The sequence below is a fragment of the Parasteatoda tepidariorum genome, chromosome 4 (assembly GCF_982258835.1).
Source record: "Parasteatoda tepidariorum strain Cologne lab strain chromosome 4, Ptep-v5.0, whole genome shotgun sequence".
Lineage (NCBI taxonomy): Eukaryota > Metazoa > Arthropoda > Arachnida > Araneae > Theridiidae > Parasteatoda > Parasteatoda tepidariorum.
In genome coordinates this window covers 92,167,743-92,195,630 of record NC_141758.1, presented here as the reverse complement: position 1 = coordinate 92,195,630, position 27,888 = coordinate 92,167,743, and the positions used below count along the sequence as shown (strand labels likewise).

Here is a 27,888-nt window from a genome sequence, read left to right as displayed (position 1 = left end):
TATGGCTTCTTCAAGAAACATATTTTTAAAGATAAATGAACTTTTAGAAGATAACAATATTAATTTTTCTAAAATTGTTAGTTGTCTTTTTGACAATTGCGCAATGATGAGAGGCTCCAAGAATGGAGTTGAGAAGCTCATCAGAGACGAAAATATGCATTTGCTGCAAATAGATGGAGATTTAACTCATAAATTCCACAATGCTGCAAAGGTTTTCTTTAAATATTTTGAAAAATTTATCGAAGAAATCTCAAATAATGTATTTTATGACATTAATGAATCGCCAAAAGCTAAATGCTTATTTGCTGAGCTTCAACTTTTATTAAATTTCAAAACTGTTTTGCAAATTCTTCGTCCGATTGAGAACAGATTTCTACAAATGCTTACAATATGTGATAGACTTGTTTGCATTAAAGATGCATTATTAATTTATTATGCAAGTTTTCTTACGGATGAAGAAAGTAAGAAATTTGAATTTCTATTAGCTTTAGTATTTGAGAGGAATCGTGTTTCTGAAGGTCAAAAATTATCCATTAAAAACATTCAAGCAACTATTAAAAATCAAAAAAGATCAGATACTAATCAATCTCGTAAAGAAATGATTTTATTGACTCTGTTTGATCAGAATGAGAAGTTTGACTGTTTATTAAATTATTATTGTGGAATTTTACCGCACTTTAATAAATTAGTAAAGTTTTTCCAACATGATCAACCAAACCACCATTTAATACACGCTGAGTTGTTTGATTTTATGAGAAATTTTCTTTCATTTTTCATAAAACCAGAATATTTGCCAACCAATGTATCTGATTTAAAGGATTTTAATTTAAATGAAGATAGACAATTAAGTGATAAGTTTTTAAATGTAGGGGCAAAAGCATATGCCCTAATTAAGAAAGCCCAAAAAAATAAGAGCAAGTGGGTAAATAATTTTTTTACATCTTTAAGAGAAGCTTATGTTGCCACAAGTAAGTATACGATAAATAATTTTCCATGTCATAATAAATGTTTGCTCTATTTTTCCGCTCTAAATCCAAAATGCAGAAAAGATAATTCCTGCTTAACTGCATTACTAAATTTGGGAGAAATGTTACCTAATGTCATTCAAGAAGAAGATATAGGCTTTTTGCTGGAGGAAATAAAAATGTATGTGATGGATGAGAATTTAGTGGAATTTTCTGAAGAGTCAAGAATAGATAGCTGGTGGGCGGAGGTGTTTAATATAAAAGGAGAAGGTGGTGATCCAAAATACAGGTTGCTTACTATTCTCATAAAAGCAGCATTGTCAGTTTTCTCAGGACCTTTAGTTGAAGGATCATTTAATATTATGGATGACATTATTGTTGATGATAGATTATCTTTAAATATTGAAAATTATGAAGCGTCAAGTTTGATAAAATTTTACCTGAAAAGCAGACAAGAGAAAAGCACAGACTTTCAACCTAATCATGTTATGAGAAAAAATATTAATTCTGCTCGACAACGGTATCAGCAGTGTTTAACTGCCAAACGAGAATTTTCAAGTTCTAAAAATCCCTCAATTCAGATATCTGATAACCAAACTAAATGTATTTCAAAGAAAGTAATAAGTTGTGATGAATCAACATCAAAGGGTTTTTGCCCTAAAAATAATATAGCTCCACTGGGGGTTGAGCTTACAGCAGCTGCCTCAAAAAGTGTTAATGTAAAAACTGATTGCCAGAACAAAAGAAAAGCTTCATCTCCCTTAAAAGAGAAAGGAATTAAGAAAGCTGATAATCAAACTAAATTTATTTCAAAGAAAATAACAAGTTTTTTTATGAAGCAATAAAATTAGACTCTGATAGCAGTTTCTATGTAGTGGATCCTTATTTATAGAACATTTTGTAGTATTTTATTGAGAAATTAAGAATTTATATTGTTTTTTGTGCTTTGTTTATCTATAATAATCTTAGTTGTTAGTAATTACTTAATGTTATCGGAAAATTAAAACTACTTCTCAATCTTTAAAATCACATTAAATTTTTATTTTATTGTTATATTTCTGTTCTGAATTAATGTTATGTGTTATTTTTAAGATTAATAATGCAAATATTATTGATATTATACTAATTAAAATGTTCAAGAGGGATATTTGTTAACATTGCTCTACACCGTTAAAATATATAAAACTTTCAGTCCTGTGATTTTTTTAGAGTGGCACCCCTGGTTATGAAGGATTATATTTGTAAATAGTACATAGGCTCTTTAATTTTCTCTTGTTTGCTAAGTTTGTGACAAAATCACAGCAAAAATTAAATATAAAAAAATATTTAAAATTTTTTAGAGACAGAGAAAAAAAACTTCTTTATATTCTATTTAAATAATTAAACAACGTTGGGAACTTCAACACATTTCTCTATTTTCAATCATATTCTAAGAAGAAATAAACAATATATTTGACTTTTTTTTCTTGTAAAATGTTTTCAAAAAAGTAAGAGTAAATATTAAAAGATAATTTTTTCGTTTTATCTTTTTGCTGTCAATCCTGAATTTGAAATCTGCTTGCTTTGTAAAATAGTAAATAATCAGGCTTTATAACTTCGTTTTTTAAAATATCTATAATATCTTGTCACAAAGTTTTTGTTTTACTTAGTTCAATGGTTTTAGTTTAACTGTTAAAAGGTTTAACTTCATTCTATATTACTTAGAATAATACAAAGGTTTTGATATTGAATTTCTTGTAAACAATTGCAAATTTAAAATGCAGACGATTAAAGACGATATTATACTAATGTTAATAAAATAGTTTAGTTAGGTGTAGTTTCTTTTATTGTTATATGAGTTTAAAAATGCTTTAAATTTCCATTTAATATTAGTAAATAAATCTTTGTCGTAAAAGTTTATGTTAATATCCTCTATGTGTGTAGTTAATGGTGGGAGAAGTACTCCTAACATTATTTACATGGTGCACTTATTATTCAGGCAAAGTTTTCCTGAAAAAATCTTCTCTGCTTGCTGCAGTTCTATATCATCAAAGAAATTCTCAAAAATTTTTGGTCAACCTCCTACTTCTCTTTAATTTTCTTCACTTTACAGGTACTCATTCTTTGCATAGTACACTGCTTTAAAACTATATCAGTGCATAAATACTTATTTTTTCCCAAATTTTTTCTAATCAATCAAGGTTGTCATTTTCGTAAAGAGAATATGTGTTTATATTTGTCTAGTTTAATAGTGTTGAAATGTCGTGATGGCTCAGGGGATAGAGCATATGCCTTCCAATGAGGTGAACCGGTTTCGAATCCCAGCGATGGCAGGTCGATATGAATTCCGCATCTGGCTTGCACTGACCACAGTGCTGATGTTAAATATCCTCAGTGGTAGACGGATCACGGGTAAGAGTCTCCTTGTGGTCAGGCCAACCGTGAGAGGTTTCCGTGGTTTCCCTCTCCATGCAGCTCAAATGCGGGTTAGTTCCATCAAAAAGGCCACCATGAAAGCAAATTTCTTTCTATACTTGATCCAGGAGTTCCCTTGTCTTCTGGATTGGGTTAAAAATTACAAGGCTACGGAGTTGAACATTAGTAGTCTTAAACGCAAAAAATTAGGTGACTGTTCAACAACAGTTATAAAATAAAATAAAAATATTGTTGAATTGTTTTTTTAGACACAGTGCATATGACCTTGTTACTGTCCTGGTTCAAACTTGACTGTTTGCTTCTTAGCCTCTAATAAAAGATAAGGCATTCAAATTATTAAATTCATCTTATGTACTGCTGTGTTTCATATTGAAGTAACAATGTCTTTTTAGAAAAATTCAAGAAATGATAACCTTTATTAAGTAATGGAGAGTAAAGCTGGAGAATTCCTTAATATTTCTATCATTACATTTAGTATCAAAATTTTGTTTGTGGGATTAATTTCACACATTTATTTAAAAGAGTTATTCTTAAGAATAATTGTTTCTTTCTTAAATTAAAAACATTGTTAAAAAGTTCTTATGGAATTTAAATATATATTTCTTACGATTTTGGCAACCTTAGTTGTTTTTCATGCACATAGATACACTTTTTTCAATCTTTGCTTGTAACTCAATGCACGCTGTTTGTTTTGCTGGGTTATCTTAATATTTTATTATTCTCTATAGTATTTTCCTAGTCATTGTTTTGAAACTTCTCTTTTGTCACAATATTGAGATATGTCTATCATGATGAATTTTGTTGTTGAAGTTTAAAAACTTATATATACAAAATAAACTATAAAATATTTGTATTTACACAATGTATTACTAAATGAATTCATATTAAAATTCATTGAGCTAAAAGTTCTGAATTAAAAAAAAATTTTTTTTGACCTATTTTGTATATAATTTCTAAAATCTTTCATTTTTTTTTATTTCTTAAATTAAGCCTCTATAATCATTTAAGTTCCAATAATTTAATTTGAATTAAATTTTTTTTTTGAATTATATAACCTGTGCTTAATAATGTTAAAATACTAATGTTAAAATACTATACTATTTAAGTACTGTTATCCAAAAACCTTGAAGTTAAGAGAAGAAGATTATTTCTAACATTGCAATTTCTGTACATAAATTCAGCACTTCAATGCAAGAACAAGTTCAGATTCCTAATTGTTTTGCAAGGGCGAAATGACTTGCTGATTTTATGTTTGTCCTTGATTGAAGAAATTTCTTGATTTTATTACAGGCTTCACATAAAAAACAGTTGTCTCTATAAATTTAGAAAAATGTATGTCCTCAAATACACATTTTCGTAAATTTCATGTGCTTTAGATTTAATTCTGAAATTCTAATGTAACACATATATATGGGTATTTCTTTTCTTGATTGATGTTTAAAGATCACTATGTTGTGGATAATGGGGATCTAAAATGTAATGTGACATCTAAAATTCAAAAAAGTCTTTGCATGCTGCTTATCATATTTGCAGTTTTTTGATGCATGTAAAAGTACCAGTAACATCCTTGCGCAATATTTAAAGGCAAAATGAGTATTCTTACTTCGAGTATGAAAAGAGCTTTCATTGCCTTTTTAGAGTCTACTCGCAAGTTGTTTAAAGCTCCTGACAGTCGTTAAATTAACCTTTTTTTTTCTTCTTCGCCTAGCATCTTTTTAATCTATTTTTTCATAGGAATTTCTATCAGCTTTTTAGGTTTTTGCTTATTTTATCTTTTTTTGTTCAAACTTGTTTTTGTTAAATATTTGTTTTGAATTACTTATATGGTGTATTTTGTTTTTATTATATTTTGCAATCTATAGGACTGTTTCTGGATCTGCTAAGAATACTCCTCGACTGAAAACCAAACACTTGACTGCATTTCTTTTTAAGTAAAGAACGTGACTGGCATTATATTTTGTTTCGCTGTTTAAGTTATTCTTGTATTATTATTTTTTGGGGAAAAATTTCTTTTGTTTATATTCTTAAAATATTTTATATCAGCTACTTTAAAGATGTGAAATAAGAACATTATTATTATTTTTTTTAAATTTGTTAATGTATTTTGTATCCCCAATGAAATATTTCTTATTTTACATGATTTTAGACTTTTCCTTGCTATTTAAATGAATTAGTATTATTGCTCTGATTTAATTAAATTACAGTTTTAAACTGCATTATCAGTAATCTACAAGCTATGTAATGTACTTGTAAAAATATGTAAAATTTTACAGTGCATATTTTTTGATATTTTAATATGAAACGATATTTATTTTTAATACTTCTATTTTATCAATATATCTAATCATAAGATATTATGCATACCTAATTAATTCTATTTGCTGATTAAGTAAAGTAGAGTATCGTTTATCCGGGCCCTGATTGACCTAATTGCCCATTGAAATAAATTGAAACCATGATCTTAAACAAAAAATCGTAAAATATATTTTTGTATTCTCTGAAAGAGTTATAAATTTTCTTTTTCCTTGATGTCTTCGAAAACCGAGACCCCTTTTCTGTTCACTTTAATTCATTCCAATTTCAATCAGGATAAGAGGTTGGGGTGGCCAATTTCTTTTTTAAAGTTTTTGAGAGGGTTTAAATAGTTTCCCAGTTTAATTTGCTTTTGAAACATGCTGGAGTTGACACGTTATTTTGAAAACGCTGTAGGTGTTTTCACATGTCTCTGAAAAGAGTAAAAAAATAGTCATTATTTTTGATGTAAAATTTTAAACTTTGTTAAAGGAGTGAGGAAAGGTAAAAACCATTACCGTTTAGCTCTTGAGTAAGGTATTTATACGTAAAATATATCAGATATTTAAAAAAAAGGCAATAACAGCATTTTGAATTTAGACGATTCGCCATCGTAAGCTTCGAAAAAGTGGGAAAAACACTGCTTTATCTTTAAAACACTGCTAACGCCATTTTTTAAAGTTCCCAAATTATCTGGATTTTTAGTAAGCAGAATTAGCTTAGGTCTTGACTCAGATAATCAGTACTCTACTGTAATGTTGTACTGTAATTGTACAATTACAAGGTCTTGATCAATTAGATTTCATTGAATATTAATTATTTATTAGTATTTTTAGTAGTGTCAAAAAACTAGAGTGCCAAAACAATACAAAACATCTACAAATAAAAGTTATTTAGCTCTTAGATATTTATACATATTCTTGTAGTCTCTGGATTAAACGCACACTTTTGCTAGTCATTGCTTAAAAATACTGTAGTTGCGTTTTTATGAAATACAGTAGGGAACCGATTATCCGGAAAGATCGGGACCATTGCTATTCCAGATAACTGATTTTTCCGGTTTTCTGAATCGCTACAAAAAGCCGTTTTTTTTATTGTTAAACCCAACTAAAAAAAATAATATTTGGAAATAATCTTAAAAAGAAGAAAAAACGAAGTAATACACTAATGATTATTTCCAAAATGATAGTAAGGTAAACATCTTTCCAAAAAGAAAGAAAAATCCTAAAATCTTAGGAGGAAAAAAAAAAATTTTTTTTTAAAAAATGGCGGGAAAATTTGTTGAATTTCGTTTTGGTTTTCTGATTTCTGTATAGCGGGTTCTGTACTGTACTTCAAATATTATTCAACACACGTATGATGTGTGTTTGCTTTGTAAAAATGCAATTTTTAAAAATGTGTTATTCAGTGTGTGTTTTGTAATTACTGTCTGTATTATACTTTTACAGCTCTTGTCAACATAAAGTAAGAGTTTTAAATTAATATTAAAGTAAAAAAAAAAAATTTTTTTTATCAAAATGTAACAAATTTTGCAGAAAAACTTCTACAGAAATAGGGGAAAATAAAATTTAAAAAAAAGCCGGTTTAATTGCTGTGTGGAATCAAAAAGCATTCCTGATATTTTTGAAATTCTTTTGGAAAAAATGGTTATTAGGAACCTTTCCATTTGTATCATCCCCCTAAGGGGATTTGGCTTTTTTTTTCCGGTTGCCACAGGTTCTTATATCCTGAAGTACTCTAGTGATATATCCTCTTTCAATTTCGAGCAATGTGCACTGCTATATATCTATAAGTCTTAAGTTTAAAAGTTTAATATAGTTGTTCATAAACCTGAAATTTTAAATTTTCAGTTAATAGCCAGTGGCTATTATTTTAAAAGGCTATTCTTTGTCTAATGACTTAGCAGCCACTTTTTTTTTTCAAACTTAATGAGTTGGCAACTGATAGGTCCTTTCTTTTCATTCAATAGCTACTTTTTGAATTTTTTTTTTTTTTGCTGGGATAAAATTTTATTTTGAAAACAAAATTCATATTAATCTATGGCCATAAAAAAGTAATTCAACAGTAAAAATATAAATGCATTAAAAAATTTATTTAAACATAGTAACTTTAGAGAACTTAATTTATAAAAATATTTAGAGAAGCAAAGTACATTTGATGTATACATTACGACTTTGAAATATATGAATTGTTAAAGAACTCTCTTTCCTCATAAATCTTTTCAAGACAAATTAATGGATTCTGCAAAACTAAAATTTTGAATGGTGACAATGAACATTTTAAGAAAAATTCTATTTTTCAGAGTCTTTTTCTACATTGATGTACTTTTATCATTAAACGATTTTTTTAAAAAAAGCAATGAGAAAAAGTGACCGGTTGTTTATTTAAGTCACCACTTTTTATTTTCTTTTTTAGTTGACTTGCCAAGGGGCGAGTGGTTATTTTCAGGTCTGATTGTTTGTTTTTGATATTTGCAGTACTTATTGATGAAATTTTATTTTTGCTGTTATATATTATTTTGTAATTTTGGAACTGTTTTATTTTTTATAGTTATTATTTCAATTTGTAGTTTTAGAAATGACATATAAAGTATATTAAAGTATGACAAGTATAATCCAGACCAGTGAGATTTAAAATTTTAAGTCTATTCCGATTAAGTAAAATTTTCAATACATGAATAACTAAAATATTTTAAACTTTAACAGAGATTAAAATTTTTGTTAAAAAAATAAAACAATGCTTAATTTAAATTTTCCTTTTGGCACCAACAGTTCAAAAGCTCTTATGGATAGTACTATAGTGATATTCCCTTTATTCTGAAAAAGTCGGAGATGTGGCCAGGGCTGTGCTCCATGCTTTCGGTCCCATTTGAATTTGCACTAGTCAAATGACAACAACAACATCAAAGTGATATTTTTTGTGTTTTCATGCATTTAGATAAAAAAATTAATTGAAAACCCTTTTTTTAAATTTAATGGTATGATTGTTTTGAAAAGGGATCATGTTAATTTTTGTATTGTATTCTATGTATAAAAGTACTGTTCAATCGTTACTGTTTTTCATTCTCTACAATACAGTATATTTTGCATTGCTATCAATTGTGTTAACGGCTGTTTAAACTTTCTTATGGTATTCAGGATCTTTTTTTGTCCTAATTAGCATGTAATGTATCTTAATTCAATTTTATAACAGTTTATGAAGGTTAGGAAAATTAATTTGTAAATTGGGAAATGCTTTTCAGTTGAATACTGTGATCTTTTGTGAAAGTGACTTTTTCACATCTCTGGTGAAAAGGGACAAATAAGAAAAACACTTGATTAGCACTTTTTATTGTTTTGTTTTAAATATTTCCTATTCAGCAACAGAAACAAAAAAAGAACAAATATATATATATATATATATATATATATATCACCCCTGAACAAAATTTTTAAACAATAGTTGTTATCTCTGAAGATGGCAACAATAAATTATGTTAAAAAACTTCCTTCTATTATAAGTTGGTTTCCAAACTATAGAAATAAAGTATTACAGAAAGGGTCAAATTAAGGAATGAATCTCTTCAAAGTATCACTAGGAAAATGTTTTCCTCAATATTTATTTAAGAATTTCACCCTCTTCCCTTTAAGAATGATATTATATGAATGATATATAATGGCCATGAATTGATAGTAAGTTGCTTAACACTATCTCAAATTTATTATTTCATTTTGCATTATTGTTCACAGATTAGTCCAGGGATGGGCAAACTATGGCCCGCGGGCCAACTGTGGCCGGCCGGAAGGTTTTATCTGGCCCGCAGACAGAGTTTTAACTTGCTGATCCGTGGCGAATATAAACAATAAACAACCATTTTCTTGTCTACTTTGTTTAAAGCTATTTTTGTTCTTTCTTTTTTAACTAAGTACTGATGACCTTTTTACTTTCTCTATTTTTGTTCTACAAAACATAAATTGATGGAAATAGTTAGCACAGACAGCTTCAATTGGTAAAATGTTAAAAGCAGAAGTTCTTTATAGAATAACCATAGATTGGCTCCAACGATCGTTTGTCTTTCTCGAGGAGCAGACATACGGAATCTAATATAGGTGAATACTTCACATGTGGCAGACTGCACATTTTAAGTTTCCAACGAGCGGATTTTTCTGCCTTCGCGAGTTCTAACATTATTTATTGCGTATGGAAAAATTTCGCACATACAATGTCATTGTAAATAATGGTGAAATTATTAAATGTATAAAATGGCTACTGCTTTTTTCAGTTATTTGTAAAAAATTTTCACTTCAAAATGGCAACTAAAAAACGCAAAGTTGATTTAGAGTGCCATGCGTTCAATTATGAATTGACTTCATTTTATTTTAGAAATTAGAATTTTTATGTTAGAAGTTTTTACTCATCCCACCGAACTTTTTTTTCTCGATTTTTGGCCCTCGACCAGAAAAAGTTTGCCCATCCCTGGATTAGTTGAATAGATTAATTTAATTATTGGAGTACTAAAAATTTTTCCTTATGAAACATGTAATGATTGTTTTTTCTTTTAAAAAGTGGTAAAAATACATTAGCTTCTACTCAATGAGTAATCCATTGTATAAAATTTATAATTATTTGCTCTATTAAAACAAGCATAATTTTATCCGACTACACATGTACTAATTATTAGTTTTGTATCCTTCTCAAAAAATTGCAAAAATGCATTATTTTCTACTCTGATGATTCTTTGTCTAAAATGTATGATTATTTAATAAAATAAGAATCGTTTAGTACAATTAGAGATTTTTTTTCTCTAACTCAACATTAACAAAAGACCACGGTATTCTGAAATAAGATTCTAAAAGCAAAAGACTATTATATGTGTGTTTATTTGTTAAGAATTTATTTTAATAATTTCTCTCAAGATTTCTGTTTTTACGAAGGCATAAATAAATAAAATAAAATCTCATTAACTCTTCTGGTTGAAAATCTGAAAGTGCTGCTGCTATTTCCATTGATCTTCTAAAGACTGTCTCCAATAAGGTTAATTTGCTGAAATATTGTGACTATACTAATGTTGATTTTGAAGCTTAATTAATTGACTTTACCTTGGGACTGAAATATTCAAGAAATAAAAAAAAAACCCAGCTGGAATTATAAAGATTATTGTAAAAAAAGGTATAGTGCAAGGCATGGATAATATAATTTGTGTATTTTGAATAATTGCATTGTTTTAGCAGTAGGATGCTCTTGTCTGTGATGTACTACTAACCATATTCATTGCATTAAAATTGCTTTAAATATTTCATTTAATTATATTTCAAATATTTGCAATTTAATAATGTAACAGCTTGCTCTAACACATGGATGTCAGTTTGAAATTGCTTATGCTATCTTTATGTGTGACATTTAGAACAATTTCATTTGATATTTTAACTTTTTAAGAATTTTAGGCTTGATATTTAAATTCATATAATTTTCTAATTGATTAGTGTAGTATAAATGCTTTTCTCGATTTACTGTAAAACAGTTTAGCTCTAATATTGCGTTAACAAATGGTCCAAATTAATATTTTTAAAATCCCGAAGAAAAACTTGCTAATGCATTTCTATTATAATACTCAAATAATTTAGAAAGTTAACAATTTAATAACTTACTAATACAAGAGATAAATCTACAGTTATTCAAGAATTAAGCTGTGATAGTTTCTTAAATATACTTCTTATGAGTGAAAAATATCAATGAAACTTAAAACTCAAGATTTTATGAAAAGAAATGTATAAAGTTTCATTGATTACTATTTTAATTATGTTAGATGATATGTTATTGTGAGAATTTTTGAGCACATGTTTTTTATGTGGATTTTAATATGATTTATTATTTTATATGAAATTGCTAGGTAAGGGAAAAACTGGCATTTTCTATTGTAGAAATAATAGTTTTTATTATTAATTATCATTAGCAGAAATGTATGTTGGATCTAATTCTAGTTATAAATGCCTAAAATTTCATTTATATATTTGTATTATCGATTTTCCTTTGAATAGAATGTAATTTATCAACTTCTTATTAGAACATAAAACTAGTGATTTTTATTTAACATAACAATTATATATTTTTAATTTAACATTAAAAATATTACTTAGAGATTCAAAATTATTTTTGAAGTTTCTGTATTGTTTCATATTAAATTTGATTATTTTTTTCGATTTTTAATTTCTGAAGTAGGTTTTGGTGGTATTGAAATAAGATTTTAAAAATACTAATACATAATTCTGTTGAGGTTTTTATTCTGTGAGCAATATTTTAGTAACCTCAAGCAATTTTGCAATTAAAAAGTATTAAATTAAAATTTTAGCTAATTGTAGACAGTTATTTTTTATATTAATTCCATTGAGTTAATTTTTAATTTATGAATCAATATTTTATGTTTTGTGAGTAAATTTGTACAGAAGGGAACCGATTATCCGGAACGATCCGGACCATCGATATTCCGGATAACTGATTTTTCCGGTTTTCTGAATCGCTACAAAAAGCCGTTTTTTTTATAGTTAAACCCAACTAAAAAAAAAAAAAAAAAATAAATAATGGAATTTATCTTAAAAAGAAGAAAAAATGATGAAGTAATACACTAATGATTATTTTCAAAATGATGGTAAGGTAAACATCTTTCAAAAAAGAAAGAAAAACCTAAAATCTTATGGGGAAAAAAAAAATTTTTATTTTTAAAAATGGCGGGAAAATTTATCGAATTTCGTTCCGGTTTTTTGGTTTTCCGGTTTCCGGATAGCGGGTTCTGTACTGTATTACTCTTATCAAAGAATCTTGGTAAAGTAAGGATTCTAAATTGTACTTGACATTTTGAAAATATCAATCACTAGTTTTTTTGTTGTTGTTGCCCTGCATGAATTATATAAGCTTGCTTATAGATGATCATTCAGCATGCCATAAATGCATTTAGACGCTTTTTACCTCCTGCACCTTAAAACAGCATTTGCTATGTTTTTTTCAGGCTGGACGGCAAAGAGAAGAAGAAAGAAAAAAAGAAGGGCCTCTTCTAAGAGAGAACACGAGAGAAAGAGATGGAGTTAGAAAACAAAAATGTTAAAAAGGTTGACTGTGCCTCTGTTTACCATTGTTCGCTTTTGTGTGATGTCTTCTTCATGTGTCGAACCCTTCTTGTGTTTGTGTCGCTGTTGGACGGTAAACGCAGGCCCAGGACACAAAAAAAAAGACTTGCTCACACCGTTTTTTTTCGCCAATTACATAACAGTGGATTTGAAACGCTTGTACATTTTTATTTTGCAGAGCATTAATTGCATTTTTATCCATCTGTATATATTGAAATTCTCATTTATAAATAACATTTTTATTTGGAGAAAGTAATTGCTGTGCATGTAAAAATGAAAAGGATTATTTTGCTTTAAAAAAGCTGGCATTTGTGTTTGTTATAGACAAAGCAAGAATGAATAATAAATTTAGGTTTAACCAAATGAAGTTAATTGCTATCAATCTTAGTTGGTATAAGTATTCCACCCTTTAATTGACTAAAACCAAGTCTTAACCGATCCTAGTCGGTTAAAGCTCATACCCCAATGTCTACAATCTTTGTTATTATCTGAACAATAGCCTTTAAACATCAATGTAACGAATCCTGATATCACAATCAACTCAGAGGGTCTTTAATCTATCAATTAATAATTTATTGCTTTATCATAATATATTACTTAGGCTTTAACTGACTAGGTTTGGTTAGACTTGGTTAAGGCCCTTTCACTGGCTAAAACTAAGTGTAACCGTTCCCAGTCAGTTAAAGTTCAAAGCCGATATCTTTAATATGTGTTATTATTTGAATAATAGCCCTTAAAAATCTGTAGTGAATTCTAATATCATTTGAAACTCACAGGCAAGGGTTGTTTATGTAATAGTTAATGATTGCTTTATCATATGTAACATACAACTTGGGGTTTAAACTGACTATGATTGATTAGACCTATAGGGTGGCCATAGTTCAAGGAAAAGTTTGGGAATTTTATCATTCTAAAAATTTGGAAAATGTCAGGAGATTTAATTTAAATACCCTTGTTATGGAAAATCAGTTAGTTTGAATATAAAGTATATAAAAGTCGATATTTTTTCAAATAATAATAATAAGTAAATAAAATTCCTTGTTTTCAACTTGAAAATCAAATATAACAATTTTGAAATATATTTTTTCCATACGAATGAAGCTTAAAATTTAATATGAGAATTTTGTCACAGTTACAAAATCACAATGGTTACTAATTAACAATGTATGATATGGTTACAAAAATCGAGAAAATTCTTTAAAATCAGTCTGAAAAGTCGGATTTTTTTTCTGAGTGTTTGTGACTCACTGTCTTGTAAGTTTTAACTGGTTAAAGGCGGTAGCATTTGAAATTTTCTTTGAACTTTAACAAGATAGGATTAAAAGGCAATTCTTAACTTTTATTTCTTTAAACCTAGTTTTATCTTTTTATTCTTGCTTTATCAGTAACATATCTACTTGTGAAACAAATATGCATTTTTTTTTATAGAATTGATTCCATTTTATAAGTGATTCTCTCATTAATAGTTGTATAGGAACAGTATTGAATCTTTAATCTCTTATGCAATTACTACTTTTAAAGAAAGGTACACATTTAAAATTGAAAGTTTCTCAACAATGCATTTCCTGTATCTCATCTATGTAAGATAGGATTGATTCATTTTTAATATATTGTAGGCATTTTAACTGTTATTTCTTTTACTTCCTCCTATTTGAAAGTTATTAGTGTTATTTATTTATGTTTCCCCCCTGTTTTACGTACATCGTTTTCTTTTTACCATTTAAAATTGCTAATGAATTGATTGAGTACTGATTGCAAATTTGTATCTATTTATATGAAGAACTTTTGTACCTTGTTCTCATATGCAAAAGACTGAAATTAATTCGACTTAACCGTGACTGTCAGCAAATAAAATTTTTTTCATGTTTTGTAGAATGATTCATTTTTCATTTTATTTATTTTATTTTATGGTTTCCAAAACCAGTTGAATTTACTTTTAGAAACTTTATAGAAGAAGCAAATCTCTAACATATTTACAATCAGGGCCTGATCTCGAAAAGGGGGGGAATTGTTACTTTAAACCAAATTTACATGCAGTTTAATTATGAAGTATTTTTCAATTATTTATAACATAAGTAAATTGCGATATCTTGGTAAATTTTAGCTTAAACTTATTTCAATTTTTGTTAAGTTATATTTCTAATAGACAATTCTTAAGGAAAAACGCAAATAGAATATATTTAACATTTAGAGGCCTATGGAAATGGGGGCTTGAGCCTCTCAAGCCTTATGATGAATCGGGCACTATTTACAATTCGATTAATATCTTTAGGAAAAGAACCAAGCTCAATGGCTAGTTGTCTTTTAATAACTTACATCAAGAATCGAAATTTCCCCTTGTTAGCTTGCCAATAATGACAGAATATTTAAAGCTGGCAGATGTGTGGCAAATAAAAGAACCAGAGCGGCGAAAGGGGATAGGCGTTCGCCTTCCAGCGATAGCTGATCGGTACGAATTCCGCATCCGGCTTGCACCGACCACAATCTTGACGTAAAATATCCTCTGGTAGACGGATCATGGGTTAGAGTCCCCTTGCCGTCAGTCTAACCGTGGGAGGCTCTCGTGGTCTTCTTCTCCATGTAACGCAAATGCGGGATAGTTCCATCAAAAAGTCCTCCACGAAGGTAAATTTCTCCTAAGAATTGATCCAGAAGTTCCCTTGTCTTCAAGCCTACGGAGTTCAATATTCGTAAATTCAAAAATTTGGTCGGCTGTTAAATGACGGTTATGAAATAAAATTAAGGAATCATATTTCCCCCAGAATTTGCATTTACGTTTAATAACTGGAAACGTTTAAGACTGCTGTACTCAAATTCACAAAAATGAGTTGCTCAGGATGCATGTAATCTACCTTTACATCTGCAGATAGATCTGCAGATTTGTAAAGAGATATTGAGCGTGCTGATTGGATCTCAGTATTTCTATAAATGAACCACCCCTATAACGTTTGACCTTATGCCCACATTTAATAAATGGTATTTGAGTGCCATAAGTCAAGGTATTCAAACGAAGAGTTAAAAGAAAGGATACATTTCTGATAGTTTTCTTATTTTCATGACTTGGGATGATATTGAAATCTTGTGACAACAGCTTTTTAATTTAATATTGCGCCTCGCCTGTTGTAAATTTCTTTCGTTTAATTCAATTCTTAATTTTCACGTGGCGTTTTATATTTAATAATAATTCTTTTATTAATATTTAAATGTTTCTTTCAGAAAATTAAACTACTATAAAGAAGTTGAAAATCAAGTGTAATAAAATACAATTCACGATTACTAACTGGAAGAACATTCCTACTGAATGTGGTTTGAGCGTCCTTTTTTTTATTTTTTAAAATGTACCAATCAAATTCTCTATTACTAAATGTATATTTTAAATTAATTTTTATTTTTATGAAAAAGTGACAAAAACTATTGTGGGGAAATATTTTGTAGTAAAATAAAAAGTTTGTTTTCAAAACGCGTAGAAGTCATGTTAAGAAGTATAATTTAATATTTTTTTAATTAAATGAGTTTCGATTTAACATTATAAAGAAGGTACAATTTTCATTAGACAATTAAAAAAATTTATGTTAAAATTTTATTTATTCAATTAAACAAATGCAGGATTTTGAAGGACATTAGGAAATAAGGTCATGAATAACTGTCGATGACGTTATAGTACGGTGTCATTGTCCTTCAATGTGTTTAAGGATCACCTGGGTTTCGTAAGAAATTAAACTAAAATGTGTACCTTTGGAAAAAAGGAAACTAAAAGCTTCCACTTTTTTAAACTTCAATTTGACGCTTGTAACCCTCTTTTACTTATAGTTTATTTTAATAATGATTCGTCAGATTTTAATGACATTTTTGTTTCTTTCCTGCATATATATTTTACAAATAAAGTTTCTATTTTGGCATCATTATGTTTTGAATAAAAGGATATATTAAAGATGGCTATAACACTTATTGCTCTCGATAAAGGTTGAGTAGTTTGAACTTAGGTGTCAGTATAAATTTGTTCAACATCATTTTTTAACCGAAAAAAAATTGTGTATGGCACATAAAATATATCAATCGTGTTGATACTTTGAAGAAATTGTGATTCAAAAGTTATAATAAAAAAAAATAATTTTGTGGACATTTATGTAAAATGAAAAGCAAGATAATATAAAAGTATGGTGAGTTAGTAAAACAGTTATTAATGAACGATTGAGCTTGTAAAACTAAGCGCAAATGGCGCTGCAGGTCAAAATTTACCGCATGACTTCCAACTGATTTTTATGCCTAAGCTTTAAATAATATTGTGCCATCCAACAGGGCCGGATTAACCGCACGTGAGGTCCAAGGCCATTCAAATTTTTGGGGCCCTTAGATTAAATTTTTTTCTCTCGTATATTTTTTATTTATTCAAATATAAAAGTATTTATATATCTTTTCATTTAAGAAAGCATATTTAAAATTAAAATAAATAATAATAAATTAAATTTTACTTTGTTTGATTAAATTAGAACTAAATAATAACATTTGAAAAATCATTGTTTTTCTTAAATTTTTTAAAATTTATTTTCAAAAAATCCATTTTATGGGGGCCCCAGGCCATGGCCTAATGGATAATCCGGCCCTGCCATGCAATAATATTGTGATTGTAGTGTTTTCAATATAACGCTTTCTTTGAATTTTAACTTTCAACGAAACGAAAAACGAATGAATTCGGAATGCTATGATGCTACCCAAAATATAACTAACGGCGCCATTTTACTCAAATAAGGAATAAACCTCTCAAAACATGGCAAGCTTTACACTTTATTTGCGCTTTGATATTAATTTTATTAAATTTGTTTTAGGCTCTCAGCCAGTTAGAATTTATTAATTGCTGAAAACTCTTAGGAATGGTAAAACTGCTCATAATTTTAAACACAAATAATAAAACTTCTTAGAATATAAAGCCTGTTCACACATCGCCTAGTAAGGATAACATAAGCGGAGGGATACATCGGAAGTTTGCCAAATTTCTTCTGGTATTAGGAAGCTTTTTATTGTTTACATTCAGTCTACCATCCATACACCATAGCTTTCGAGTCATTTTGTAAGGCACAGGGGCGTATGCAGAAATTTTTCCTGGGGGGAGGGGTCATATACTCAGTTCCCCCACACAATAAATTTTTTTATAAAAAAATTTTTTAAATATTTTTTTTTGAAAAAAAGAAAAGAAACTGGTTTTTTAATGCTAGTCTTCTCATTTATTTTTTTTTATAATGAACAATACATAAATAATTCAATTATTCAAAATCTTTAAATGATAAATGTAATGCGTTTTTTAGAAACTTTGGTAAATCTCTCAATGATTTTTTCAACATCCAAATCAATTTCTCGATGAAAGTTTATTAATGCGAGTCCATTTAATCGTTCTTGATTTTGAGTTTTAAAATCAAGAACGATTAATAATTTTTAAAATATTTTATTTCTTTTGTGAACTATTAAAAAAATTATTATTTTTATATTTTTTTTCAATTTGGGGGTGGTCATGATCATGGTGGTCATGGTTGAGGGTGGTCATGATTTGGGGGTGGCCATGCGGTGGCCCCGCTGGATCCGCCACTGGTAAGGCATGGATTGCCTACATATAACAGATGACATGTACATGTACAGATGAAACCATTTAACTGTAGTACTAATATATATAATTGGAAAAAAAAATTACAGTCGGACCCCGATTTAACGAACCCCTATTTAACGAATTTCGCGATTTAACGAATTTTTTTTCCATCCCAGCAAAAACAGAGTCAAAAACCCCTAATTAAAGAATAATTAACCCCGAATTAACGAATTATTTCAGCATCAGGAAAAAATATTTTTCATTAATTTTGATCAGAAAAATATTGCATTTTTTTGTAATTGGCAGATTCTAAAGGGAAAAAAAACTTTCCTGGGAGGAATAAAATAGAAAAAGTGCATATTCGTCTCAAACAAAAGAAAAGCCGGCAACAGGGAAAAACAAATTCGTCGTGAGTAGGTGGGCAGAGTAAATAAGACATTACACTTGCAAGGTCATTTTCCGGGGGTTTGTCACGTGGACTATGAGTCAAACAGGAAATTCCTTTCTTATCTTAGATAGTCGTTTATAACTAGTAATTTTTAATAATACATATGTACAAAAAACAATTTTTTTGAACCCCGATTTTACGAATGACCCCGATTTAAGGAATAAAATTTCCGGTCCCGATGAATTCGTTAAATCGGGGTCCGACTGTATATATAATTGATAAATTTTTTATGTAGACTGCATTTTTACCTAGTGCTCTCGATCAGTAAAATTATGGTTAAGCAATGATCCAAGATTCAGAAAAAGAAAATGAGAGTTGAGTTAATAAAAATTTATCGGGAACAATGGATTCCTGTAATAACAGAACTAATTGAAGTGCCACTTGTAATCATACATACAATGCACCATTTCACCTCTATTAAAAGGAATAGAAGTTTTTAAAAAAGTTTAGTTTCACAGAATTTTATTGAGCTTTGCGATATTTTTCAAGTCCAAACTTCGTGGTTGTAACTCCATGTCTATGTCACTAAATAAAGACGTAATAGTCTGTAAAAATTCTTCTACAATCTCAGAAAAAACCCAACTATTTTTAACATCAAAAAAGCAATGTACCGGATTTAACAACAAAGTGACCTGTACTTTGCAATCACTGCCCTATATTTTACCTGCTCTGAACTTATATATTTTTAGAATTCTGGTCCAAATGGAAGTAGAAAAAGTGATAGTATAGAATCGCAACATAATATTAAAGTGAGAAGGACAAAACTTGACGAATCATTAACAAGGAAGATGAGATTAGACATCGCCATTGGTAACTGAGAATAGGTTATAGGCATTTTTTCATCTTAATTGATTTTCCATAACATCGAGCTGGTTGTGATGCCATCAACCCCGCTTTCCTCAATCGTGTTTCGGAATTTGAAATAGTTTTCCCCCCCTAGATTAAGTATTAATTTGAAACTTCTAATGTTTATAATTATTTACTTCATTTTTGGTTAGAATTTTAAAAATAAATATAGTAATGTCGGTGATTCCAGGGAGCAACTCATATATTAAGAAAATGAATGACATAAAAATTTTTACAAATTAAAGCTTAATTTTTAATTTTCTAAAAATTTTAGAAGGAATTAAGATCATTTAAATATATGTTATGTAGAAAGTATGATATCAATAGTTTAACTATAAAAATTGGGTCTTCAATGTTTTCACTTTTTGTGTTTTACGTCATGTCCCTGGAACTAATCGGATATTCGCTAGTGATGTCATCGTAGGTAAATCGTGGTACCGAAGACAATCAGGTTCTACACTCGCGCGTGACGTCACTTGCAATCCAAATAAATCTTTAAGTCACATGGTTAGGCATAATCATTTCACTTCTCGAGTTGAAAGTGCCTAATCGCGTGAGCAAAAAGCTTTTAAGCAACCAATTTTAAGATTCATTTACCCAGAGGTAATGTCGTGTGCATAAATAAGTGCGTTTTTGTAATTTTTACTGTAAATACTTTTTTTTCGACACTTGAATTATAATACAGCGCCTGCCTCATACTTATCGGCGAAGAATAAATTATGATTATTATGCTACACGAAATTATTATGGTTATGAAATTATTATGGTACAGTCAGCAAAAAAAAAAAAGATATCACCCTGAATAACTTTTGTTCTAATGATCGGATTTTCACGATCTAAGTGTCAATCTTAATGGTTCCCGGGGGTGACCTCAAATATGCTAATTAATTAGTGCTAACTATTAATTAAGTTACGAAATCTGACACAAAAACGTACTTTCTCTGAATAAACATGTATTTTTTTCACATATTTGGATTCCTAACCTTCAAAATATAGGGGGTAGCCGCAATCTGGGAAATGTGGTCCCCATAGTTTGGTCAGGAGAGCGATCCAAAGTTCGTACCCCTTAATGTTAATTTCGCTTTTTGCGTTTTCAGTCATATTTTCAAAACTAATGAAGCAATTCAAAAAAAAATTGCACACACTCATAAAACTCATTTACCCAAAGATAATTTCATGAAAAAAATAATTTTTAATAATTATTAATTATTTTTTATTATTTAATTAAATTGAGGATGAAAAAATTTTGAATTATAAGGTATGAATTTTTTTATACCATAATAATCTACATATTTTTCAATAGAAAAATCTAAAGTTTCAACTGTTTTTATTTATTAGAAGCTGAAAAAAATTAAAATTAATTATTTTTAAAAAAATAATTTGGCGACAATAAAAAAATGATTAAATGGGGCGATTAATATTAAAATGTGATAAACTTGCGAGGAACTTGACTTCGCGCGCGTAGTGTAAAATTTCATTCATATTTTTTTCGCTAATAATCGTTTGCTAATCTTTTTATTTTTATTTCTTTCAAACTATAAAATATGATGTTTCTTTTTAGTCATTTAATAATGTATTTGTAATTTAGTAAAGAAATTACGAATAAAACATTTTGAATAAAAAACACTTTATTCAACGAATGTCTAGTTTTATAAAGGCGTGCTTCTGATAGAATATGATTATGCACCAGATTGTGCTTTCTTAATGTGATTATTTTTTAATTTTTGATTTTCTTTTTCAATAACTGATACAATTTCAATAATATACACACGTATGCATAGATTTGGAATAATATATTTATCAATTTCTGGAATATATATTTTATAATTATTAATACGAATGCGTAGTCAACATTTTTAATCATCTTAAAACTTCCCCCGGTGGCTGAGCGGTAGCGCTTCGTCCTGTCGTTCCTCGGGCCGGGCAAGGCTGACTCAGCCTTTCATCCCTTCAGTGGGTCGATAAATAAGTACCAAGCATGATTGGGAACTAAACACAGGGGGTTCCGCGTTCGGCTGACCACCTGACCGGAACATCTGCTCCTGCACCCCAGAGCCCTAGGTCCAGAAAACTGAGATGGGCATAGTAGGCCTTGGCCCTCCATGGGCTGTCGTGCAGCTGAGTTTAGAGTAGAGTTTTTTAAAACTTCTTTACATCTTATATATCGCCTTAATCTTAAAATAAATTTGTAAATTACCTGTCTATGCGTGTTTCGCAGAATTATTTTTCTAACTTTTTTATTGAATTTTAATGCAATTTTTTTTTAAAATTCTATTATGTATATTTTTTTCCAATAATATACTAATCAATTGTTTAAGTACTTTAATTTATGTTTTTCTTTAAAATAAAATTACTTTTTAAATTATTGCTAAGTTCTTATTGAAAGAAAACTTAAAATTATTGCCAGCTATCTGAGAATTAAATCTTGTTAAGAAATTAAAAACATTCTACTGATCACACTCAATATCATTCGAAGCAGAACAGCTGACTATTTACTAAAAATACTATTGTTTACGAAAAATGAAGATAAATTATTAATTTTATTTTTTTTATTACTTCTTATTTATTCGAGTAATGAAAAGTAAATGCGTATGTGCGCACAGGGGAAAAATTTAACAGATTGTTTTGTTTTTTAAATGAACAAAAAACTATGGGCATGCAATTTTAATTCAACATTCAAAGTTAATCTTGTGCGCTAACCCTTTTAAGTTACCCTTTTGTCTTAAAAAGTTGAAAATATTTTCTTTAAAAGTTGTTTGTATAATTTCTTAACTTTTGCACAGTTCAAAAAAATATTGCTATATCAGGAAAATGTTCGATATGCCTTGTTTTGTTAAACAACTACTAAAATAAAAAATTGCAAAAAGATTTGAAAAATGTGCTATTTTTAGAATCATCATCTCAAAAATTGTTCTTTTACTCCATTTGACTTTTTTCTTCTTAAATAACTTATAATCATAGTTTTAACACACGTTTTGAAGAAATTATGTATACAAATTTCTCCTAATATTTCGTAATAAAAAAACAAGAATATTAATGATTTATTTATACAGTGAAACCTGCCAAGATGACCACACTTGTAAGTTTTACACCTGAATAAGTTGACCTCAATTGTCAAGAACGGAAATTTTCCTACATAATAAAGAAGCAAAACCTTTGTAACTTGACCACCTGTCTATCTTGTATGTTGACCACTGAAATAAGTTAATTTTGTCTAGGAGTATTCTGAAATTCTATTCTAAAACCCTCATAAATTGACCAGAAAAAAAAAATTCAGAAAATTTTCTGTCATTTCGCAATGTATGTTAATATTTCACTTGTTTGGTGAAATAGTGTAAAAAGCTAATCTAAACCTTTTTGTGAGTTGACCATCTGGGGAAACTGTAGGGAGTCAGCTTTTGACCATTTCTTTCATTCATTCATTGAAAACAGGTGTGTTAGTTGAAAAGTTGCTCTTCCAGTTGCAATAGTGAGCAAATAGGCTTGTATGCGTAGTAATAACAGAATAAATTTTAAAGTGTTAAAATAATTTTGTTTTGTTAAAGTTTTCAATGTTTTCGTGTTCTGATATTTTAAGAAATTATTTTTATTAAACACTTCACATGCATAACTAACAAAATAATTTTTTTTTAAAAGTTAGTTAAATATTAAAATTATTTCTGTGTAACAAATTGAAGTTCGTTTAGGTTTAAACACATTTCTTGAGATATTCATTTGGCCATTTGCTAAATCAAATTTTCAAGTCAAGTAAAAAAAAAAAATTTTAATGTATAGCAACATGTAGGAAACGAAAAAGTAAACAATGTCCCACCCCTTCTATAAGTTGACCACTTGTCTACGTTGGCCACTAAAACAATGCACATGAAGTGGTCAACTTACCCAAGTTTTACTGTAATTGTTTCATTGAACCTGAGTAGTTAATTGTTTTCGTAATAATCGGCCTTACAACTATTTAACTTAGATTCTTTGGACTAGGCGTCACTTCATGCATGTCTTTCGAGATTGAAATTTCAAAGATAAAATGTAAAAATTACAAGAATGCGTAAGCTGGTTTCAACTAACAAAAAAAAAAAGGGACAAAATCGTTGGCAAAAGAAGTTATCTCATGAAAAGAGTGTCAGAGTTGAAAAATTATTGTAAAAACTGTAACAATTGTTACTCTTGTTTAATTAAGGGTATTATAAACCTAATTTTCGTTTAATCATGTTTTTTAAAGAACTAACGAAAGGAGTGTGTAAATAACATCAACTCTTTTTACTGCAAACTAAGTTTACTTAATATCATTTGCAAATATTAAGAAGTACAAATTCTTGACTTGCTCCTTAAAATAAAGTTTTATTTTAATCGTAGTTGAAGAAGTACGGATATAGTTAAGGGAGGTATGCGACATTCGGAAAAAAAAGTCGTGTGATAGAGATAGTTTTAAACAGAACGAATTAGTTCTTTTAATTGAAATGCTGACAATATCATTACAGCATTTTGGTTAACAAGTGCCATGAAAAAAGGTTCTGAACTTAAGATATGGATTTTAATATATTTTCCTATTTACATACCTCCTTGATCTCCGCACCGTTTTAATATTCTGTAAAGCATAAAATGAAATAATGTTGAATAAAAAAATAGATTTCAAATGAAATATTTTATTTTCCTTAATACAGGGTATCTGTTACATTTTAGATTTTCAAATTCATAACTTTTCATGTCTAATTCCAAGAATTTTCATGATTTAACGAAGTTACTATTTTCTCCGATAAAAACATAATAATAAATTCAAAAAGCATTATAATCAGATTATATAAAATAGGTATAACCAAAACACTGCAGTAAGAACGCACTTTAATACAAAACCCCTCTATTTAAGCTTTTAGCTCAATTTCCACTTTTTGTTTCATATTTTGTAATGTGGCAATCTTTTTCGAAAATATTTTAAATAATTCTTTAAAAATTTCACGTTCATGTAATAAGTTCATTTGAATTCGCAGCTCGCTTTATAAATTTCGTTTCATGTTTTATTCTGTTTCTTCTTTATACTTAATTTTCTGATTTCGCTTTTGAGTGCTTCTCAAACTATTGCATTGATATATTTTACTTTGGCTATATTGATACAATAATAGAAAGTACTATTTTTTTGCTGATATAATCGTGTAAGCTGATGAAAAGATTATATCTTTTATTTTCTGGATATTTTTAGAATTTTTTTTCCGGTTTCTTGCTGTTTTATTTTTTATTATTATTTTTCTTCCCCCCTTTTTTATCGTTCCGTAATTTTTCCCAAGTTTTTTCTACATTTTGAACTTATTTACTTATTTTATGAGTTCTATTTACTTGCAGCTTATGCGCAATAAATAAAACTTATTATTTTTCGTAATTTTCTTCGTGTTTTTTTTTGTTTTTATTTATTATGATATATATATATATATATATATATATATATATATATATATATATATATATATATATATATATATATATATATATATATATATATATATATATATATATATATATATATATATATATATATATATATATATATATATATATATATATATATATATATATATATATATATATATATATATATATATATATATATATATATATATATATATATATATATATATATATATATATATATCAAAATGCTTTTAAAATGCCTTATAACATTTATTAAGTTTTACAATTTTATCGAAAATAAATACCGTGATTTCTATAAAATTTTGCTATTATGCATCAGAATAGCTATCTTTTTTCAGGTCCACCTTTGCTTGATCACTTTTTTTTCCTTTCCTAAGAAACTCGAAGTGCGGGGCAAAAGCATTTAACCCTACAACTTTTCATAAATTTATGATAACTTATGAAAATTTGGTTTTAATTCAAAACTGTCATACAAATTACATTAAAACAGCTTTACAAAAATAAATAATGTCAGATAAAAATTCAAAGATTCTATAATCTTGGAGAATCAAAAATAATTTATTAATTTATTTAAATTTCCTTTTTAAAAGAGATTTAAAAAAAAAAAAGCCCAGAAAGCAACGTGAAAAATTCTTTTGGTTGCTTAGCAACGAGAAGCACTATCTTTTCCCATCTTGTCATTCATTCAGTTTCTTTATGGTTGTTATAAATTATTTCCCCTTTTATGGCGAGGTAATTTGGCATATTTTTAAACCATCGCCAGATATATAAATCCCTATTGCGACCTAATTTACAACCCATTTTTTTCGAAATTTTGTCTACCCCCCCTATTTTAAGGGCCAGGATTCCAAATATGTAAAAAAAAATACATGTTTATTCAGAGAAAGTACGTTTTTGTGTCTGATTTCGTAACTTAATTAATAGTTAGCACTAATTAATTAGCATATTTGAGGTCACCCCCGGGAGCCATTAAGATTGACACTTAGATCGTGAAAATCCGATCATTAGAACAAAAGTTATTCAGGGTGATATCTTTTTTTTTTTGCGGACTGTACACCTTTTGGACTATTTTGGATGACGAAGTGCTTCCCATTTTGTGCTAGTTTCACGGGTCAAATCCACGTAACCAAGATAGTAACATTAACTGCTATGTTGCGAGGTCCAGCATGAATGAGTATTGTGATAATGGGGGTAACCGAATGAACTAGCCGGTCCAGAGCCCAGACCTGAATCTTATTGAGAACCTCTGACACGAGATGGATTGCTGAATTAAGGGATGTAAAAAACGCCCAATGGAACCTATATGTCTTCTCTAAGGTACACAAAAGTAAACAAAGAAAAATCAAAAATACATAAATAACAGAAAACATGTATAACTTTTCACGTACTTAATGTTTTGAGGGATATATCTATAATAAGTAATTATTTATTATTAATGTCATTTTAAATAACAAAATAAGACACCAAAACGTTCTCTGCATTAGCATTTAAAAAAAAAAAAGTATCCTTTGGATCTTAAATTGGGTATTTGCACTTCAAGAAGAAGACCACGGATACTGACACATGTGACCTATGACGTCAGCACTAGCTGATAGTTTATAAACAAAATGGCGTGTTAAAATTGAGCAAAGTTTCTTCACATCCGTTAGAATGTTAATTAACGTGAAGTTAACTAAATGCAGCACCATACGCACATCAAATTTGTTGAAATGCAAATATTTTACTTCTACGTCTTTTACTTAACTTAGCTCTTTTATTTGTTTATATATTTCATGTAACCAGGACATATTTTTGTTTTGTGTACCTGGCAACTTTGATGCGTAATTAGTTTATTTATGTTCTACATGGCTTCGTGTCTGTCTTTGTGTTAAGTAAGAAATCTATAGTGAAAGAATTGGAATCCTTATGAAAGACTCTTTGTGAAAGAATTTAGAATGTATCGCTTAAAAGAATTGATACTTGACGGGATTGGCTTACTCGAAATGGAATGGAAAGAACAGTTACTAACGTAAACAAATTCCACGTTTCAACAACCAATTAAAATCGAGATACCCTCACTACGTCACTTGCAGGTATCCCATTTGTATCTTAGTTCGTGAAAATGTAATCACTATTTTAAAAATTATATAGGATTGTCCGTGTCTTCCTGTAAGCGTTGTCCGGTAATTTTTTCTTGTTTTAATAATTTTATTATATTGACAGGTATCAAGATAAGCATTGGAGCTGGTTTAAGAAGTAGCAGCTGATGTAAACTGACATAGAAGGCTGACACACAGCGCTCAAAGTATCAGCACTAAATAGTTCAATTACTGTACAAATTGTATATTTGAATCGTTAAAGAAATAAAATTAAAAAATTATTAAGTAGTTAATTGTCTCTTTTTGGTGTCAACTTTAGTTCCAAAACCTGAATTATTATTATAAAGCCGAGTTATTCACAATGTACTACAAGTTTGCTGCGAACTCTAATGTAAGTACTTTTCGGCTAGTATAGAGCATTAAAGTTCGAAAATAAAGTTTTTTTTTAATTTTTTATTTTTTATTTTATAAATACTATTTATTAATGTGTTTAATTTGCTAATAATTTAATTTTTATGTATTAATAGGCTCATGATTTTGCGGTTATTATATTATTTTCAATTACAAGTTAGTGATCGTTACCATTAGTAATTTTAAAAGTACCAATGTATTTAATTTAGCATATGACGGAACTTAATAATACAGTTAAGTTACTAATCTAGTTCAGCCTTACTCAAAGGTAAGTCTTGCAGAAAGAAAGCTCTTTTTTTTTTTTTTTTAAATATTTTACGAGCTTTAAATTTTGAAG

The 27,888-nt window shown here is 28.4% G+C and overlaps 1 protein-coding gene across 11 annotated transcripts in view; it reads left to right on the top strand.

Annotated features, from left to right (window-relative positions):
• Positions 1-27,429, top strand: part of LOC107457025 (protein peanut) — a 111,456-nt gene extending 84,027 nt beyond the window's left edge. For 6 of the 11 annotated variants that reach the window (XM_087161622.1, XM_016075061.4, XM_016075057.5 and 3 more), the window contains 2 exons: positions 5,243-5,311; positions 12,655-14,647. In XM_087161622.1, the coding sequence (XP_087017748.1) occupies positions 5,243-5,311; positions 12,655-12,703 (118 nt within the window). In that variant the 3' untranslated portion in view covers positions 12,704-14,647. Of the gene's footprint in view, positions 1-5,242; positions 5,316-12,654; positions 14,648-27,264 lie in introns of those variants that run through there. The other 5 variants (XM_087161624.1, XM_071182648.2, XM_071182646.2 and 2 more) reach the window with 3 other exon arrangements.
• Positions 27,430-27,888: the final 459 nt, after the last annotated feature.